This window comes from Buteo buteo, chromosome 17 (genome assembly GCF_964188355.1).
Source record: "Buteo buteo chromosome 17, bButBut1.hap1.1, whole genome shotgun sequence".
NCBI classification, from domain to species: domain Eukaryota; kingdom Metazoa; phylum Chordata; class Aves; order Accipitriformes; family Accipitridae; genus Buteo; species Buteo buteo.
In genome coordinates this window covers 1,614,156-1,633,332 of record NC_134187.1, presented here as the reverse complement: position 1 = coordinate 1,633,332, position 19,177 = coordinate 1,614,156, and the positions used below count along the sequence as shown (strand labels likewise).

At 55.2% G+C, this 19,177-nt stretch overlaps 1 protein-coding gene across 1 annotated transcript; it reads right to left on the bottom strand.

The window, feature by feature from the left end:
* Positions 1–524: 524 nt before the first annotated feature.
* Positions 525–11,377, bottom strand: DNAJC27 (DnaJ heat shock protein family (Hsp40) member C27). The gene is made up of 7 exons (XM_075048910.1): positions 11,185–11,377; positions 9,590–9,672; positions 8,999–9,068; positions 5,709–5,873; positions 5,123–5,245; positions 4,407–4,567; positions 525–3,019 (listed from the first exon to the last, which is right to left on the bottom strand). The coding sequence occupies exons 1-7, from the start codon at positions 11,269–11,271 to the stop codon at positions 2,887–2,889; spliced, it is 822 nt and encodes a 273-aa protein (XP_074905011.1). The 5' UTR covers positions 11,272–11,377; the 3' UTR covers positions 525–2,886.
* Between the last annotated feature and the right edge of the window lie 7,800 nt (positions 11,378–19,177).

Genomic DNA, 19,177 nt, shown 5'->3' with positions numbered 1-19,177 from the left:
ATGCTGAATGGGAAGTCCCTTCGTTTGGGATTCAGATGCCGGTGCCTTCATTGCAGAATGGACGCTTCAGCAGCAGGATTCGCTCTTCGCATGAGGCGGGAGGACTCACAGGCCAGAGACGCAGCCTGGATGGTGGCAGCTTTGCTGGAGGGATCTGGAGCTTGGGGTTCTGATGGAGATGGCGTGGAGGGAGCACACTACTGGGCCTGTTGGTGCGGAGGTGTGCGTGCATGGAGCAAGAAAGGAGCTGCCCCTCTGCCTCTGGGTCCCCTGACCAGAGCCAGGCTCCACCGCAGCTGGGTGCATCCCACATCACGTCCCCGTGGGACTCCCAGGGCTGCACTGATCCCTTACCCAGCTCCCACTCCTGCAGAGTTGATTCACAACCTCCATCATCACCCTCGAGGGCAGCTCTTCACTGCCAGCCTCGGCCAGACCCAGCTGGGGAGGAGAGAAATGAGTCAAAGGGCAATTAAACATTAACAGCAGGCAGTCGCCGCGGGAGGACAGCTCACAGGGCTTCCTTTGTTCCAAAGGGGGGTTTAATTTATAAAAATAACACAACTCAGAAGGTCACCGGCATCGCTAGACGTGACATGCTTGTGTAATCGTCTCCAAACATCCGGTCAGCTCTGTAAACAGACAGGAGAAACCCCAAGACTGGTGGCCAGAATCACCTGAGGAGCAAACAGGAGGGACCATGCATGGCACAATAGACCTGGAGAGCCCCTGAGCAGCAGGAACCGAGGACGCCTTTAAACCACTCCAGGCACTGAGATCACACCCTCAAAGTGAAGTGCACCATTCAGCAACAGGATTATTTACCCACCTCAATGGAAAAAAAATACAGAGAAATAGGTTTGAAGCCAGAATTAAGTGGTTTCCTCCACTAGACAAGTGGAGAGGTTTCCAGTGAACTCCATAGCGTTTTAAAATGTGTGGAACAAGACCCCATCAGTGTAACTTACCACAGCTCCAATGCCTGCCCTGCTGATCTCCCCCAGCCCAGCTTTTTATACATCTGGGAGAGGAAAAATGGAGCTATTTTTAACATTAACCTCTTGTAGCAATGTCTCCCCTTGGTTATTTCTACACTGGAGGAGCAAAAAGTGCTTCCCCGCAGGACAGCTTATTTTGCCTTCCCAGCAACCCAGCACCAGAAACCAGAGCAAGAGCAAAATGATACTGGCTTTCAAGTCCCTTAACGCTTGCTGCCAAAAAGGGGTGGGGGGGGAATCCACTGTTGATTTATGATATATTTTGAAGGTGAAACATAGAAAAGCTGCCTTGAAGTGAAAAAAAATATTGCACTGACCACAAGAGAAAACACTTTCGAACAGGATACCTGTAGGGTGGGGTAAGGACACATAGGCACACACTCAGTGGCTTTCATTTTGTAGCTTAGCATCCTGACCTTCCCTGACAAGCTCATACAGCAGCAAGAAAATAAAACTGGGTCCTGAAAAAATGATGGGAGCCCAAGGAATCTCCCATCTACTCTCCCCTAAGAGCTTGGCAGCCATCATGGCTCTGACCTCCCTCAGGAACACAACAGCCAGATCTTAAGCCTCTACAAGCACTTGTTGGGGTGACCAGCAATGCTCCCCTCTAAATCATCAAGATTATTCAAACAGCAGCTGTGACTAGGAGGGAGCAACCCACACCCACCTGCTGATCCACAACCCATAACACAACCAGCAAAGCAGGGCGATGCATTGCTGCTGGGAGAAGAGGGCTGGGGGAGAACGTGCCCCCTCCACCGCTCACCTCACCCAAGAGTGCCGTGGGGCCAAGCGAGCAGGCAGATCATAGGCACCCACGCAGCTCTGCGGTGTGGGTGAAGCTCGGGAGGCGAAGCTGGCTGAGGGGAGGAAGGGCAGAGCTCACAGGCAGCCATGTTGCGGGCTGAATTGCCTCCTCCTTGGTTCAACACCCTCCTCCCACCTGCAAATAGCTAGGGCCACCCACACCAGAGGACAGTCCCTCACAGCAGCACTACCCAGAGCTCACCAGCATGGTGCAAGCAGAGGGCTGGGAGAGGGAGCGCATGGCTTGAGGGACTGCAGCCTCAGGGGCTCTTCCCAATGAGTTTAGCTCAGGGAGATGGAAGGAGGTAGTGGCAGGAGACTGTGCTGTGATGAGGAGGTGGGTGCCTCAGGGAGAGCCCTTGTCCTGCCAAAGGGACCATTCTTGGCACCACGACAGCTTGGGGAGGAAGGGGAAAAGGACACGCTTGGAGCTAGTTTCTCCCTGCAGTACCAGAGGAGGTTTCCTGAAGCAACCCACCCTTCTCCTCACTGCCAAAAGCAGCATCCTTGGGTGTCAGCTGGAAGGAGCCAGCGTTGCCCAGGATGCTGAACCATCCCGGTGCTCAGCAGTGCCTGTGCAGCTTTCAGCACGGGCAGCCTTGCAGAGGTGGTTCTAGGATAACCCAGGACTGACAACCCCTCACCCCTCCTAGGCATCCTCCACCCATGACACCAACGCTTTCAGGCACAGTAGCTTTCGGGTCAGATCTTGCTCTGCCCTCGCTGCATCCACAGGTTAGAGCCACGCAGCCAAGCCCCTCCACAGCTGGTAACTCCCAGGAGGTATAACACAGCCGGGAAGCTGGGGACCTCACTGCTTTCAGCACTTGCACCAACCACGGATGAAGGGGAGGGCTCTGGGGTCCCCCTCTCCCCCCCTCAGCACCCTGCCCCCTTTCCAGCACATGGCAAGCACACTATGGTCAGATGCAGTCCTGCTCCCGCAGCCAGTGCTGGGAGCGTCTGTGTCCATGCCAGCAGTAAGCGTGAGGAGGAGAGGGGTGCCCCACAGCTGTACAGCTGCCTGGGAGCTAGCTGGGAAGAGGGGAAGGTTTCCAGCTCCGAGTGGCTCTGTTTCCTACTTGATGTTTTTTAGAAGCGCGGTCCGGGCGTTCACCACTGCTTTGAAGGCGTCCTCGCTGCCGGGAGCCACACACTTATCAGGGTGGAGCAGCACAGCCAGCTTCCGATAGGCTTTGTTCACTTCATCCCTAGAAGACACAACAAGAGTGAGGGGACCCACACAACACACAGCCCAGCTCAGCCTTGCCACGTTGGCACAGCACAGCAGGGCCAGGAGCTCTCCCTGTCCTCAAGGGCCCTGTGTAGACACTTTTGAACCCTTCCCTCACTGGCACTAAGGACCTCCAGGCTTTGGAAGTGATGCTATAGAGAAAGAGCTGCAGAAAAGCACACAGGGCACTTCTTGGTGTGTCACGAGCAGATGAGGGGGAGATCCCCTCTCCTGGGGCAGATACACCCTCTCCACCACGGGACTGTGCCAGCACGAATGCTCCCACCATGCCAGACACGTGCCTGTGACACGTGCCTTGGTGTGCTGAGTCTCTGGCACCACAAGAACAGAAAGCTGGGAGACAGCGTGGGGGCACATGCACCCTGACTCAGCTTCGCATCAAACCGCCTACGCACTCTGGGCGAAGGCATTGCACATCACTTCAGCCCTTTAAGCCCTGGGTGTCTGGTCTAAGGCAGACATCTCGGCTCCAGCTGCAGGCTGTGGAGAGAGGGGGGCACCTCCTAAGGGAGGTGAGTCCATCCGTGCTGGTGACCACAGCACAAACTGCCCTGCAGAGCTGCTGATCTCTCTCTGTGGATGAGAGGGGGCTGGGGGAGGGGTTAGACTCAGCACCTACATTTCAGAGCGCCAACGGGAGGATGTACGAGTCCCAAATCTTATAGGTTTTCCAGAAATCCACTCTCCAGCCCCTCCATAAGGAGTACACAAGGGTAGTCCTTGTATTTCAGAGAGAAGAAAGCAAGGCATAGCTCTGAGAGCTTGTTTTAGTTGCCCAAGTCATACAGCAGAACTGGGAGATTCAATATCCAACCCCTTACACAGGCAATGACCAATTTCACCTGGCCAGAGGTCCTCCAAGGAAGACAAGAGAAAGCTTGTCTTGTGGGAGTACTGTTTCCAGGTGGAAGAGCTCTAACATCAATCCCTTTTTGATAATGTGGGCAGCAGCCTTACAGCAGCCTGAAAGCTTCTCCAGACCTGGAGGGCAAGGAAAGTAAAGCTGGAGCTGCTCCAAGTGCATCTGGCAAGTGAGTGACCAGAGACAGCTCAGCCTGGAGGCAGGATGCAAGGCCAGGCAGCTGGCAGGGGTGAAATTCTCATGTTCAACATTCCCCCCTTGTCTCCAGCCTGGCTTGTCTGTTAAAAGGGGAAATTTGGTGCTCAGGACTGAGGGTTTCTTTTCCACTGCCTCAATTTTGTGGCTAGATACTTGTGCCCAGCTGCTATATAAACGAAGGTGAGCTTATCAGCAGGCAGGTCACTAAGAGACCATAGATGCAACCAGCCTGCCGGGTCAGACAGATTACAGACAGCCAGGCAAATGCTGAAGTCTCCCTCACCTTGTGGCTCCAGGTTTGACCCCCAGCATGTCCCAGCTGTCCTTGCTGTTGCGGATCCTGCGAATGGCATCTGCCTGCTCTTTGGTGAAGCCGACCCCCATGCTGGAAGGAGGGCGTTTTCCGCCATTGTCACACAGGTCGATGATGGCAGAGTAGAAAGTCTACAGGCACAGGGAGGAGTTAGCAGGAAGGAACGGTCCCCAGAGGTGGTAGCAGTGCATAGGAGACCCCACTGCCCTCGCCAGCTGCGGGCTCATTCTCCGAAGCACAGCAGAGCATTTGCACAACTGCTGAATGTTCACCCGCCATGGCCATGGGGGACTGAGATACCCCAGTCTGGGGGAATCTGGTCCCTGCAAGGACCACAGGACAGACTGAGGAGGAGGCCAGGCCCCACATTTATCTAAAACCCACTTCAGCTCAGTGCTAGACCTCAAAAGGTGACATGGGCATCTCTGCATCATGTTCCCAGTGCAGCAAGAGGGATCATCAGCTTTGAGCAATGCAATGCTAGGGCCAGGTCAGGACTGGGAGGACCCACACTGAACCTCAGCTAAACAGCTGTGGCTTTCTCAGGGTGGCATTTCACTGGGAAGACACCTCTGGGGCAGAGAGTCAACAGGTTTTGTGGGATCCAGGTAGTTCAGGAGACATTCTGCCATCAAATCCTGGCTCAGTGTGGTGTCTGTGCCCTCGCCACCTTCATTCTGCCTCACCTGAAACATCTCGTTGATTCCTTCTCCTGTTTGTGCCGATGTCTCAAAGTAAAGAAAGCCCCGGCTCTCTGCCCAGAGCCGCCCCTCGCTTTCATCCACGCTGCGGTGCTTGCTGCAGTCGATCTAGACCGGGAGAAAAGGCAGAGATCGGAGCTCAGCTAGGGTCTGCAGCAGCAGCTGGAGGAACACAGCTCCAGGGCTGATCACCTAACAGCAGGTAAGGGGCCTGTCTGGTTGGAGAGGCTGTTTGCTTATCCTGAAGGGATGGAGGCAGTATGGAAAGAAAGCACAGAAAGCTCAAGTGAAAAGGCCTTTGAGAGTTTATCTAGTCCAGAGACAATGTCACCTCTACTTGATACCTTCCTGGCTGGCATGTGGCCACCACATTCTCAAAACCCCATTGAAATGTGGTCTCTGGCATTCCTCACATACAGGCCTGGCTCTTACAAAGTCTTCCCTACAACTTAACAACACTTCCCTTGCTGCAGCTGGAGCTAGACAGCTTGGGCTCAAGCTGGGAACACAACGAGCCCTGAGGGCCGGAGATCAGGACCTCACCACAGCCTGACTCCTCATCACAGCCAACCTTGTTTGCACAGACAACGAAGACAATGTTCTCCATGTTCCCATGGGGGCCCAGCTCCTGCTTCATCTCAGCCAGCCACGCGTCCAGTGCGTCAAAAGACTCCTTTTGTCCAACATCATAGACCAGGATGACCCCCTGCGTGTCCTTGTAGAACTCGTTCCTCACCTGTGGGGACAAAGGCAAGACACTGGCATCAGTGACAGCCAGGCTGAGAGCATGCAGCCCAGCAGATTTGGGGGATCACCATTTACCTAGTACCTATTAGATTCTGTGATTAAAATCTTATCTCCACACAACCAGAAGATCAGAGAAAAAGGACAGATAGAGGAACCCAAATAATACCCTCATTGTGCTGCTAGAGGAGAGCGATCAGCCCATAAAATACTCACCTACACACAAAAGAGTACAGATGCACAATGGCAGACAAGACATCAGACCAACTCCTAGGGAGACTGGAAAGTCTGGGAATCAACCAAGATACCCGTGTGGGTCCCTGGGCATGAGGCAGCAGGGGAGAGCGAGGATTCAGGGTTAGTCACTGGTCAGACTGCATGTCTAAGGCCAGCTACTGGAGGGATCCACAGGATGTTCATCTGTGCGTCTGGGTGTGCATAAGGGGGTCTGTACCAGCAGCTGGAGCACGGCTCAGCCTCTGGGGCTTGTATGCCCAGTGCCAGCAACTGGGGAGACCAAGGATCCCCAGGACAGCTGCTGGATGAAGGCCTAAGGTCAGCTACAGGACAGATATTGGAATAGAACAGACTGTCTCCATTGGAATGGACCTACAACAATCATCTAGTCCAACTGCCTGACCACTTCAGGGCTGACCATAAGTTAAAACATGTTATTAAGGGCATTGTCCAAATGTCTGAATCTCCTCTGGCGCAGCTTTGAACCATGCCCACGCGTTCTATCACTGGATACCAGTGTTAGCACCTCCTTCTCCACTTCCCCTCCTCGGGAAGCTGCAGAGAGCAATGAGGTCTCCCCTCACCCTCCTTTTCTCCAAACCAGACCAATCCAGAGTCCTCAGCTGCCCCTCATAGGACATTCCTTCAAGCCCTTTCACCAGCTTTGTTGCCCTTCTCTGGACACATTCAAGGACCTTCACATCTCTCTTCAATTGTGGGGCCCAGAGCTGCACATAGTACTCAAGATGAGGCCACACCAACGCTGAATACAGAGGGATAATCCCCTCTTTTTATCAGCTGGTCATGCTGTGTTTGATGCCCCCCAGGCTGCAGTGTGCCCTCTTGGATGTCAGGGCACACTGCTGACTCATACTGAGCCTGCTGTTGACCAGCACCTCCAGATCCCTTTCTGCAGGGCTGCTCTCCAGCCACTCCTCTCCCAGTTTATACTTGTGCCTGGCAGGGGTTTTTGGTTTTATTTTTCCCTGTTTACTTATATTTTAGTATAAAACCAATTATGCATCGGAGACTTACTACACAAGTATTAAATGCTGAAAATACAAAACCAAACAAAGCAGCAAAGCAGCATCAGTTTTCTGTCTTGTTGCTCTTCAATAAATATTTGCCACATATTTATTCACCAAACGGACAGTTTAAGCCCATTACACTTTCCAAGGACTCTGAGTCTTTCTCTCCTCCATTGTCTCTCATATGGATTGGCCATGGCATAGCCAGAAAGTCAATACATGTGAGCAGCTCATACCTCTGCAAGTGACAACTGTGCTACAGAGAAAGACCTCTACTGACCACATCTGCATCAGAAGAGTCTTTACAGTCTTCTGTCCCTCAATTTCTTTATGCTGTCAGCTCTGCCCTCCAATCTCCCTGCTTCCTGCGGTATTCCAGGCTATTCTTAATTAATTACATTTCACTGGTTACTTGTACTGTATAAGGACTTACAAACCCAAGTCAAGACTTGTAGTTCTACACACAGAGACAAATAACATAGAAATCCTTGTTGTGCCCCAAACTTCAGAACATGCAACAAGCAAATGCTGAGAACACAAGGGAGGAATGGGAGGCTTATGAGCAACCAGATAAATAACAGTCAAAAGCCAGGCAGTCACCTGGCCAGTATAAACCATTACATTCCTCATTGTTGTCTCACTCTTTTGCTCTCCCTCATTTTCACTTTTTTATGTCATGTTAGTATTTATCATGTTATAAGCTGCTCTTTCCTAACATTCTATATACTTTTATTAGTCACAGGATGACACTTTGCCAAGCATCAACAGTGTATTTATAATTAAGAATTAGTATGCATTACACTGTTAATAGGATTATAGTGGATAAACATTTAATGTTCCTTTCTTCCACTTGTGGGCCCACTTTATTACTTTGTTTATAATTTAAAATAAACATGATTAGCAATGAGCACTATCATTTCTTTGTGCCAGGTCTCCAAAATGGATGTTGTAGTCTACGTGTTCAATCCTGAAGTTTTATCCTGCAAGCTCCTTTTTGTAAACAGTACTGTTTATTACTCGTGTAGCAAATAATTTTAGGATAGGATATTTCCATTGCAGAGGACCTACAACCATCATCTAGTCCAACTGTAAGTGTTTTACAGCACTTTGGTCATGGATTAGGATGCCAGTATGCTACAAATGCCCAGAGTAAGCTCCAAAGATCTCCCAATCTGAGTAAATTTAACCTCAAGATGGGCAGATTCATAAGCACAAGGAGCCACTTTGAAATAGGGTTAGCAACACGAGTGGTAGCACAGCCAAACCTTACACTCATGGCTTATGAGAAAGTTGTTGGATTATTCTTTCTATTAGAGTTGTTTGTGGCTTTATAGCTTCTAGTCTTAATAACTGTGGTTCCCTTCTCCTGATCAGCCAGAGAGACCAGGATGAGGCCACTGGTGCTGTTTGTGCCATCACTGGCTGTTTCCATCTGTGTTGATCTGCACAGCCAGCCATGTGTATACGTATATATGTCTTGTATAGGTGTGCCTATGTGGGCCTACTGGGGATATGCACTCAGCCTCACTACTGTTTGGACCTCGGAGTACGCAGCTGTGGCAGTCTCACCTCCACCAGCCTCCTGGATTCGGCAACCCCTAGCAGCAGGGAATCACCACTGACAGAGAGGCAGCAGGGGTTTCCAGTGCTGGCCTGCATTAGGTGTCAATGGCAGGAAAGAAGGGAGAGCATTGTAGCAGAGGAAGCTCCTAAGAAATGTACTTTCAAGTTTCCCACCCCCAAACCCAATTTCAGGCACATCTGAGGAAAGCTGATGGGTGCTGAATGCTTCTGAGATGGGCTGGCTGAGGGCAGCCCTGCGGCATGCTGCCCAGACCCAGGTCTGCCTTACCTCGTAGAAGAATGGGTGCCCCGCCATGTCAAAGATGTTCACCTTGATCTCTCGATCTCTGACCTGCACTCTGAAAGAGAAGTGGAAAACACTTGAGAAGGCTCTAGCTCAGCCGTTGCACAGGTTGTGCCCCAGCCAGCCCTCTGCAGAGACAGAGTTGGGTGATCGGGGACAGAAAAATCAGTAAGAAGTTCTGAGTGCTGGGGTTTAATCACCAGAAAACTGCCCCTACAGCCAGTCAGACAAGGACACCACCAGCTCTGGATGTAACATGGTAATGGGGAGCTACGCTACCAGAGGAAGGCAGATTATGCAGATTACCTTATTATTAAAGCAAAAGTGCAGATTACGCTGTGGAAACTAAGCAGCCTTGGCAGAGCCAAGCATGTCTGGCTCGGAGCTGTGTGGTCACTCAGGAGTTGCAGGAGGTGGGACAGCCCCACTGCACGTTGCCTCTGCCCCTGTGGAGACCAGTGCTGCCCACAGCAGACACCTTGCCCAGGCCCTGGCAGACCCATGCCTGCTGTCTGCGACCACCCAGCTCATCCCACTCTCCCGGCACCTGTGGCTCCTCACCATGAAGGTGCTTACTTTGTGACGCCGTAGTCAATACCAATAGTCGCCAGGTATTTGGGAACAAACCTCTTCTCACAATAACGCTTTATAATGCAGCTCTAGGAGAAAGGAAAAGGGAGTCTCAGCAGGATGGCACCATACACCATAATATTCATGTTAACAGGGAATTCACCGACAGCCCCCAGCCAGATGGATGTCTGCAGAGACATCAACTCTGCCCTAAGTCCCTAAACTAGCTAATTAACCCACAACCAAAGGATCAACCTTTACGAGGAACAGTTTTCTTTCTGCAAAGGAAGGAAAACCCAGGATCCCAGCCCCCGGGTGACAGCTATTCTTTACCTGTTTGGAGATAGGAGTGCCAAGAAACTGATTTATTCCCCTACAGAAAACATCCAGCCTGGAGGAGCTGTGTGTTCAGGGGCCTGGGGGCAGTCAGCTCCCCAAAAGCCATTAAGAATATTTTGGCAGCCCAAGCAGGCAGCATGAGAAGGACATTCAAGGTCACACTAGGTCCCTCCAGCCCCAATTCTGCCACTGACTGGCAGAGATACTGTTTAGGGAGAGCAGAGGAGTCGACTGCTATCAGCCATCAAAAGATAAATGCCATAAGGATAAAAGTCACCTGCCACCTCTTTGCTCACTCACTCTGTCCTGCAAGATCCTTCTGGATTTTCTTACTATAAAGTGAGGCATTTGTCTGCCCGCAAGGGAACCCTTGTGCTGTCAGCAGTTTAACAGGACTGCATTATTCAGCAGACAAAAAAAGGGCAGCACTTCAGATCAGAACCTGGCTGGAAGTATTAACATCCCAAAGAAGACCTGTCTCGTTCACCACAGCAGGAGGAAGGGGGGCTGCTGAGGAAACCCTGACTAAAGCCAAACTGGGGAGGGGTGGGATTCCCCCTGCAGCCTCCGAGCCCTCCAGGAAGGCACTAAGGGCTGGATCCTCACTTTCTACCCTCAGGCGCTGCACGACGGTATCTGCGGCCGGAACACGGTAACGTGGGCTCCCTCTGCAGGAAGCGGACACGAGAACGGGTGTTCCTCAGCAGCCGGATCACGGAGGGACCCACCCCACAGAGAGGCGGGGGACGCTCTGGGGCCTGGCGGGCCCGTGGGGCAAGCCCCGAGCGGGACCGCGGGCCGGGCCCTGACCACCGGCCACCCGTGCCGGGGCGGAGAGGCACGGTGAGCCCCGCACCGGGCCTGTACCGAGGGGCGGCGGGTACGGAGGAGCCCAGGCGCAGAGGAGGCCGCTGACAGCAAAGGCCGCGGGCGCCGCCATAACGCCCGCCGCCATGACACCCGCCGTCCGCTACGCGCGGAAGCGTTGCGGCCCCGCCCCTCCCCGTAGGCCCCGCCCTTTGCCACGCAGCCAATAAAACCCGGCGTTACGGCGCGCGGCCCCACCCCCGGAGCTGTCAATCCTCCACTCGCTCCAACCTCCCGCCTCGCACCGTACGGCGCGGCCTGCATCTGATTGGTTCCCGCCGGCCGGCACAGCCACCAATCCGCGGCCTCTCTAGCAACGCGGCCGCCGGCACCCGGCTTCCCATTGGATAGCTGGCCTGCCCGCCACCGCCCGCCCGCCAATCGCAGCGCCTCACCTTGCCCACCTCCGCGTTGCCCATGGAGATGACTTTAATCCGCAGCGATTTGCGCGTTTCCTTCCGCTTCGGTGGATTCGCCTCCATGGCGGGCCGGGGCGGCGGGGACCGGGCCGGGCCCGGTTGGGGAGGCGGAAGGAAGGAAGGAAGGCGGGAGGGAGAGAGCGCGGCGGGCCCGGGGCCGCCTCACCGCCCTGCGCCTCAGCTCTCGCGAGACTTCCGCCACTCACCCCCCCCTCCCCTTTTACCCCAGCCCGAAGTTCTCGCGAGATTTGGCGAGACCGTTGGGGCGCGCCGCTGTGCCAGCAGCCGTTCCCGTCCTGCAGGGGGCGGCAGTGAGGCGCGGTGGGGAGGGGAAGGACCCGGGTTCGGGTCCCCTGCCCGCCACCTCCGCCCTGCACTGCCCTGGTTGTCGGCAGCGAGGTGCCGTAGTGAAGCGACAGACCCGGCCCCGGGTCCCTTGGCCTCCCCAAGGGGAGCAGGGGTGAGAGCAGCAGCCCTCCCACCTGCGGCACAGCCTGCCCTCCGCCCCTGCTCTCAGCAGCATGTCCCCTGCCCTGTCCCAGCACCTCCGGGGGTCCGAAAGCAGCCGCACCGCGTAGCATCGTGTTCTCCTGGGTGCTCCCGGGCCGTCCCGCTGCCCTCACGGGCCGAGCGGTGAGGGTTGGGGTGGCCCTGGAGAGCTCCAGGTAGAGCAGTTGGGGGTTACATCTCCTGCGTGTCCCCCCCTCAGACTTGCTGCGTGGCCATGGGGAGGTGTTGCCCGCTCTCTTGCTGGGTCCTTGTGGGATGGAGAATAGGCCGGGTTGGGCGGGATGCAGCTCACAACCTTTCTGGGGGGGGTTTGGATGGAAGATATCGGTTTGGTCTCGATCAGGAGCTGTTGGGTTCGATGCTGACTCGGTTCTTGGTGGGGGGCAGGAATGGGCCCTCCCTGAGGATGGACCCCTCATGAAAGAGGTTCTTGAGGGGACGATGTTGCCGGTGGCCTTAGGTGACACCAGAGCTGGCAGTGGCCCCGTGGCACGCCGGGACACGGCCCACGGGGTCTGAGCGGAGGGGGCCATCCCTGTGCAGGGGCTAGCCTGGGGCAGGGCCATCCACGAGGACCCTGGTTGTAAATCATCTCCTTGTTTGCTCCTTGTAGTCCAGCAAGATCCTGTCAAGAAGGGGAACTTTTGCATCCATGCCTCGAAGAAAAGGTACGGGGAGGGGACACACACGGCTCGGGGGGGGTTGAGGTCCTTTTCCCAGGGGGATCACGGCTGCCTCTCAGCGAGGAGATCCCCAGGCAGGGCCCACATCGTTTGAGCATCTCTCGGCTCTCGGGGGACTTTGCCGTCAGGATAAAGGTGGACACAGGAGGGGGTTTCCTCAGTGGAGATGCCCTAAGCTTAGGGATCCTGTGACACCCCCCCACCGCCACATCTTGCTGGGAGCATGCGTCTGGCTGGCGAGAAGCCCGGTCTGGAAGTGGGGGTGGCAGAAGTGGGTGCTGGGGGTCACTAGTGTGTGCTATGGACCAGGGATGCTGGCTGTCGTGTCCCCTCTTCTGACTTCCTCCTGACTGGCCACGAGAAGCTGCTTTTTTGACAGGTCTGTTGTGGGCTGTTTGGGATCTTCTGCTTCATTATCGGGTCTCATAAATCTTTGCCAAAAGAGTCCTGCCGCTATCCATCTCTGGGTGTTTTATGGCTCCAGCTCTGTTCTTCATCTTCATGTCACCTTATCTTTAGCTTTGTTATCTTCGGTTTGTTCTTCATCTTCCCGCTGTCTGGCTGCTTGATGAAACCAGGCACAGATCTCTATGCCAGTGTAAGCCGATTCCTTTAACCCTCCCTCCACTGGTCCTATGCATCCATGTACAGTCATTCCTGATCATATGGGTGTTATTGTTTCTTACAAATCTGTCTGGCAGCTGATTTGGTGAATTCAGCCCTTCCTCCTTGAGATGCCAGTGGGGACATCTCTGGGCAGTTCCTCGCCTTGGTCCAGGGCACTGTCCCCTCTCCCAAGCTATCAGGGACCCTACCTGCTCGGTAGCAGCATAGGAATGGGCTTATAATTCCCACTGCCAGGCAGGAGGCAGGCGCTGCCCTGCCCCGATCCCAGCGGCATGACAGAGATGAAGTTGGGGATTTCCTTGGGCATTTCATCCTGGTCCAAGCATGTCCTTTAGTTTGTTTGGAAAAGAGGAGAAAAAAAGAAGGTAATTTTTTTTCTCCTTGTTTTGCTACCAGATATAAAGCCCTCTGTGGGGTTTTCTCTGGGTTGGGAGGAACAGAACCCCTTTGTGCCTGGACAGGAGGACGCAGGAGGTAGCTTAGCAGTGTGCCAACTCCTTACCAAGTTTGGGCAGTGTAAGGGTTTACAGCAGCCCTGTCGACTTATAGGTTCAGGATATGGCAACAGACACCAAACCAGCAGCTTTAGGGATAAACAATTTATCTCTAAATAACAGTACAGCAATAAATACAGATCAGTAGTGCAATTATCCAGGTCATAATGACAGCAAATCCAGTAATTCACTAATATGGGACTAGACTTAATATCCAGGCATGCAAAGACTTACATGACCATGGATATCAGGCAGGGAGCAGGGCATGGCTTCTTGTCTGGACAAGCGACTTGGACCAGCCGACCAGGCTTGGGTAATCCCGCATTCCCTGATGGGACTGTCCTTTTTAATTGTTGTGTTGTGGAAGCACCATTTGGGCTTGTAAACCCATCATCACATCCCACGTCTGCTCCCTTTCCATGCTGGTTCTGTCCTTGGCATGCACGGGGCCTGGAAATACCTTGTGAGGCAATGCTAGCCTTGCATTTCACCCCTTGTTTGGTGGGGGAAAGGGTTGTCGTCTTGTTGTGGTGGTGTAAGGCCAAGGCCGATGTCAATGCCTCCCACCTCCCTCCCTGGGGGTGTCAGGCATGGAGGGGAGTTTGGTCATGGAGCAATGACGGGTCACGTTGAGTCAATACGGTGGTGCACCAAGAAACCATCAGAATAGTGCAGGCCAAAAACCAGGTACTAATATGTAAAGAAGTCACTAAAACAAATAAAAAATTACTCAAAATAAAGATAACAACTGAGGGATGAAGTAAGACGTTGAATATTCCCATAGTGGGGTGGGAGACGACCCTAAAGGGCATTCCCACCAGCTACATTTGACTATTTTTTGAGCACGTTCCAGGACTTGTGTGACCTGTGGTGGACAGATATTAACATTTGTTGTGCCTGCTCCCTCCTCTGCTTCAACAGTTGATGTAAGGCTGCGTGCTGCAAAAGCTCTTCCATTACAGATTAGGCTTAGGGGGTATAGTTAGTTGACAGTACTTGACAAGCAATAATTGGGTCAGTGTAGTTAAAATCACATCCAGGTAGGGTAGTAAAGTCACACATACACAGATAAACTAATGCAGATAAAGTATGGTTATACATAGCGTCAATATCTGCAAAAGAATACGAAGATCATGAAGGTACACCGCCATTTCTGCCATGCACAAGTGTTGTCTCAGCGTGTTTATCGGGGGCGTTAGCAAACGATAGGCTCCCCAGGGAAATTAAGGCACATATCAGAGGCTCTAAGGGGATTTCCTGCACGCGCAAACCCCAGTCCTGGCTCAGGGACACAAGCTTCAGTGTCTCCTGATCACCAGCCTTTCATTCCCTGCTGACGCTCCCTTGGGTCACCCTTAAGGCATTTGGTAACGACATGTGGTCACCATGATTTAGATGTTCCCATCTGTGTCTGTGCTGAGCCTGGGTTGCTCGTGTGGGTGTAGCCAAAGTTTCTGGCTGGCAGAGACTGGATTTTTTGCCTCTGTGGCTGAACTGGCCCTGCCACTGTCACCCTGCTGTGTTTGATGGTCTGGAGCAGCCGTGCATGAGGCGTGCATGTAAAGCTGTGGTGGTGACAACCTTGCACATGTCCCCTGAGTGTCCCTGTGGCCTGCGCAGCTTCGCTGGGATTGGGGAAAGAGCCGGTGGTTTTGGGGCATGAGAGGCAGCATGTGACTCGGTTTCCCCATCCCTGAGCGAGGGTGTTGGTGTGCTGTGTGGGTGGTGTGGGTGGTGGGATGGTGCAGGGCACAGCACTGTCCCCGGACTTTCTGTTGGGGCAGAATAACTGCAGTTCTCATCTGTGGATGTCTGGACCCCAGGAGGTGTTGGGGACGGTTCTGTAGCCCTCGCAGCCCCCAGCACAAGTGCAGGGCCTCCCTCAAGGTCTGCAGCGAGTTTCTCTGCAGCACTGCAAGGGCTGGGGAGATGGGACAGGGTGCCATCGGCAGGAACTTGCCCCAGGTCAGCCCAGAGCATAGGGGAGATGTGGCTCAGGCTCAGGTGACCTGTTGATTTGCCTGCAGCATCTTCTGGAGCTGGGGCATCTCAGGCTGATACACCTGGAAACACCAGTGCTCCCAGCAGAGGCGGCCACAGGTGGACCCCTTGCAGCTGGAGGGAGGGCAGTGCCTGGTTTTTCTGTAGAGATTCTCCTCCGTCTGCTGCTGCAAGCGATTCATGTGCGGGTAGCATTGCCTTGCACTGTGACAGCATCCCTTCTTCTGGGTCTTGTCCCTCCTGTGCCACACACGTGCAAGAAATGGACCCTCGTGCAAGAAATAACGCGGAGACGTGTGTGAGGTGGTGCATTGCACGTGAGAACCGTCAGGGCACGGGAAGAGCCCGTCCCTGGGCGTCGTGCAATCGACGTGGCGAGTGTTGGTGCCAGAATGGACGTGGCCGTGTGCGAGCCAGTGCAAACACCCCGAGGCCGAGTGTTGGTGTGCAGGAGCAGCCATGGGGGGCTGGCCCATGGGTCCGGCTCTGTCCCGGCTGCATGGCTGGGGAAGGGATGCACGGCTCGGTGCCGGGGACCCCGCTGCGGTTGCTGCAGCAGCTCCGTGGCCATGGAAACAGCTGCGGGAGAGCGGGGGGGATGCAAGGAAGGAGGGAGCAGACGGACCAAGGATGGACCTGTCTGACAAAGGAGGTGCCCAGGGCGAGCAGCTCCTCGCCGTCCTCCCGGCATGACTGTCGCAGCTTCGGCTGCCTCCAGGTCGCTGCCTTCCGCCAGCGCCTGCCAGCCAACTCCCTCGGAGCCATCCCGGAGCGGGATCCCTGGGGCTCGGGGCACAGCGGTCCATCTCGGTGTTCCACATGCCCACCCTGCCCGCCGTGCTGAGCTCTGCACAGCGTTTCTGAACCCTCGGCGGGGATGCAGCCGTGTGTTCCGAGAGCATCCCAGGCCCCAAGCGATTCGGCATCCCCACCTTGCCTGCTGGAGAAGTGAGGGGGACTGTACTCTTCTGGAGAGACGTGCTTGGATCCCTCTGGTCAAGGCTGGAGTGCGTTGGGGTCCCCGTTGTGGCAATGACAGGTAGGGGCTGAGGGGCAGCACTGGTGGCGGGCAGGGTTTAACTCTTCTTTGCCCTTGTCTTGCACCATGAATGAGGACGAGCCACGTGCCAGAGGCGGCCTGGACCCCTGCCCCGACCTCTGTGGATCCGTCCCGGCCCTGAGCAGGGATGCTCGTGTCCATCGCTCTTTGAGGGCATAGATTCTGCCTGGCTTTTCCAGTGGCAACAACTTTTGGGGTTCAAACCAGCCCTACGTGTTTTGGGGGAGGGCTGGGGGGCGGCTCAGGGCTTGTCGATGGTGGTGGGGGTTGGTGCTGGTGGCTGAGTGGGGGCTGTCCCCACGTCCCCGAAGTGACTCATTTTCTTGGCCACCCCGCAGCCCTGTCCCAATGACCACCGCGTCCCTTTGCTGCAAGCCGATGGCCTCGCAAATCCCCATGAGCACAGGGACGAGGGTTCCTGGGCTGGGGGGATTTGCCACATCTGGCAAATCAGGCTCTTCCCTCATCACCAGGTTTTACTCTGAGGCTTTTAATTCACAACAAAAAGAACTTTACGACTGCTTCTGGGGCTCGACCTGACCAGGGACGCTCAGGAGCCCTGTCCCTTGGCCTGTGACTGCTGCCATGTCCCCCGTGAAAGCCCTCCAGTCTTCTGGGAACACAGGTCTTTGTGCGGCTGCTCTGCTACCTGGGGAATCGGCAACACAGATTAACTCCCCAAATGTTTTAATTAAAACATAATTTCCCTGCGAGGAGGATCGTGAGGCACCAGCTATTGCCTAATTAGATGATCGAACCCAGGGGCTTTGCCATGCGGGAAGAGACGCAGCAAAAAGCTTGGGGAGGGGGAGATCTGCGGCAGCCCAGTGTCAGCACCTCCCTGGTCCCCTGGCCCTCCCTGGCCAAGGTGCCCTGTCACTTCCAGCCTTGTCCTTGTCCCCAGCCACGGCCCAGAGCAGCATCTTTGCTTTGCTGGGTCGCTCGTGCTTGTGACAGCATCTGGCACGGGGAGGGCTCAGGCTTTGTGAGATGGGTCGGTCTTGCCGTGTGTGGGACACGCCGTGGCTGCAGGGTGGCTGTGGGACGTGGCAGGGGCCCCAGGGCATGAGGGGGTCTGGCACAAAGTTCCCTGTTTCAGCCGTGGCCAGTTGGGAAAAGAGGCAGAACGGGTCCAAACGGTGGGAAAAAGGTAAATGTGAAGGAGAAAAGGTTGTGCCCTTGTGACGCTCTGCTGTGCTGAGCATTGGTGTGTAGTATTCTGCGGTGCCAGGCTGCACAGGACCACGCTGTCTTATGCCGTGCAGTGCCATGCTGTGCAGTGCTGTGGTGCGTTGCACGTGCCAAACCATGCCAAACTTTCCTGTGCCAGGCTGTGCTGTCTCAGACTGGGCTGCACTGTGCCAGACTGGGCTGCCCTGTGATGCGCTGCGCTGTGAAATGCCATGCCATACTATGCTGTGTTGAACCAGGTTGTGCCGTACTGTGCCTTGCTGCTCTGTACCATGCCGTGCCATGCCATGCTGTGCTGTGCCATACCATACTGCGCTATACCCTCCTTTATGCTCTTCTGCGGCCCCATGCCCTGACACCTTCTCATGTCCTGGCCCTGCCTGGCATGCCGGGTGCTCCTGCGCCCTGGGGATGCGGCAGCCTTTCGTGCCATGCTCCTCTGGCTCACCCTCGAGTGGAGCCCAAAGACTGGGGGCTACGGCAGCAACCGAGGTGGGAACGCCATCACCTCCGCACGCTGGCTTGTGGCTCCCGCTCTCTCTTCCCTGCCTGGGGTGTCGGGAAAGCTGGGACCCCACATTCCCGTTTGTGCTGCCAAGGGGGAGACGCGGGTTTTGGGAGGTGACAACAGCAACTGCACAGTCAGATGAAGAGTGGGAGGTGATCAGAGCTCACATCCATGACCTGTGGCCAGGCACTGGTGCATTGGGAGCACCGGTGCAGTGCCTGTTGCATGTGTGGCCAGGACCACCGACGATGCCGGAACCCAGACGGGGTGGCTCCCTGCCTCAGTTTCCCCTTCGGCAGCGGGGCGTTGCTGCATCGCTTCAGTGCTGCTAAGGACACTGCAGCAGTAATGGGAAGGAAAGGCACCTTGGGAAGGTGTTTTCCTTATTCCTCACCCCCTCCAAGTGCTCTCAGCCCTTTCCCTGGTGTCCCTGTCTCCCCAGGGCAGCCCGAGCCCCCCCAGTCTCGCTCTCCAGCACTTTCTAGAAGCAGCTGAGCCAACCTGGATCTGTCTTGCTTTTCCTGCGCCATCCCCCTGCAACCCTTGCTACCGGCAGCAGCACACCTACGCATTTTGGGAACCTGGTGCAGCTCCCACTTGGCCGGGCTGGCAGCGGGTGGTGCAGGGAAAGGCTGCGGTGTTCACGATTGCCACTCAGGTGGCCGCAGATGCCAGGGCTGGTGGTCCACGGGGCCGGCAGCGGGAAGCGGGGAGCACACGCTCCACGGGGGAAAGTGGCTTGGCGTTAACGCGCCGGGGTGCTTATTCCCAGGATGAGCGATGGCAAATAGCGAAACCTCTCTGCTACGGTCCGGGGTCCTCAAATGGGGCTCGGGGCTGTCGGACCCACGGAGGAAGGATGCTGGGGGCTCGGTGGGGAAGGGAACCGAGCGGA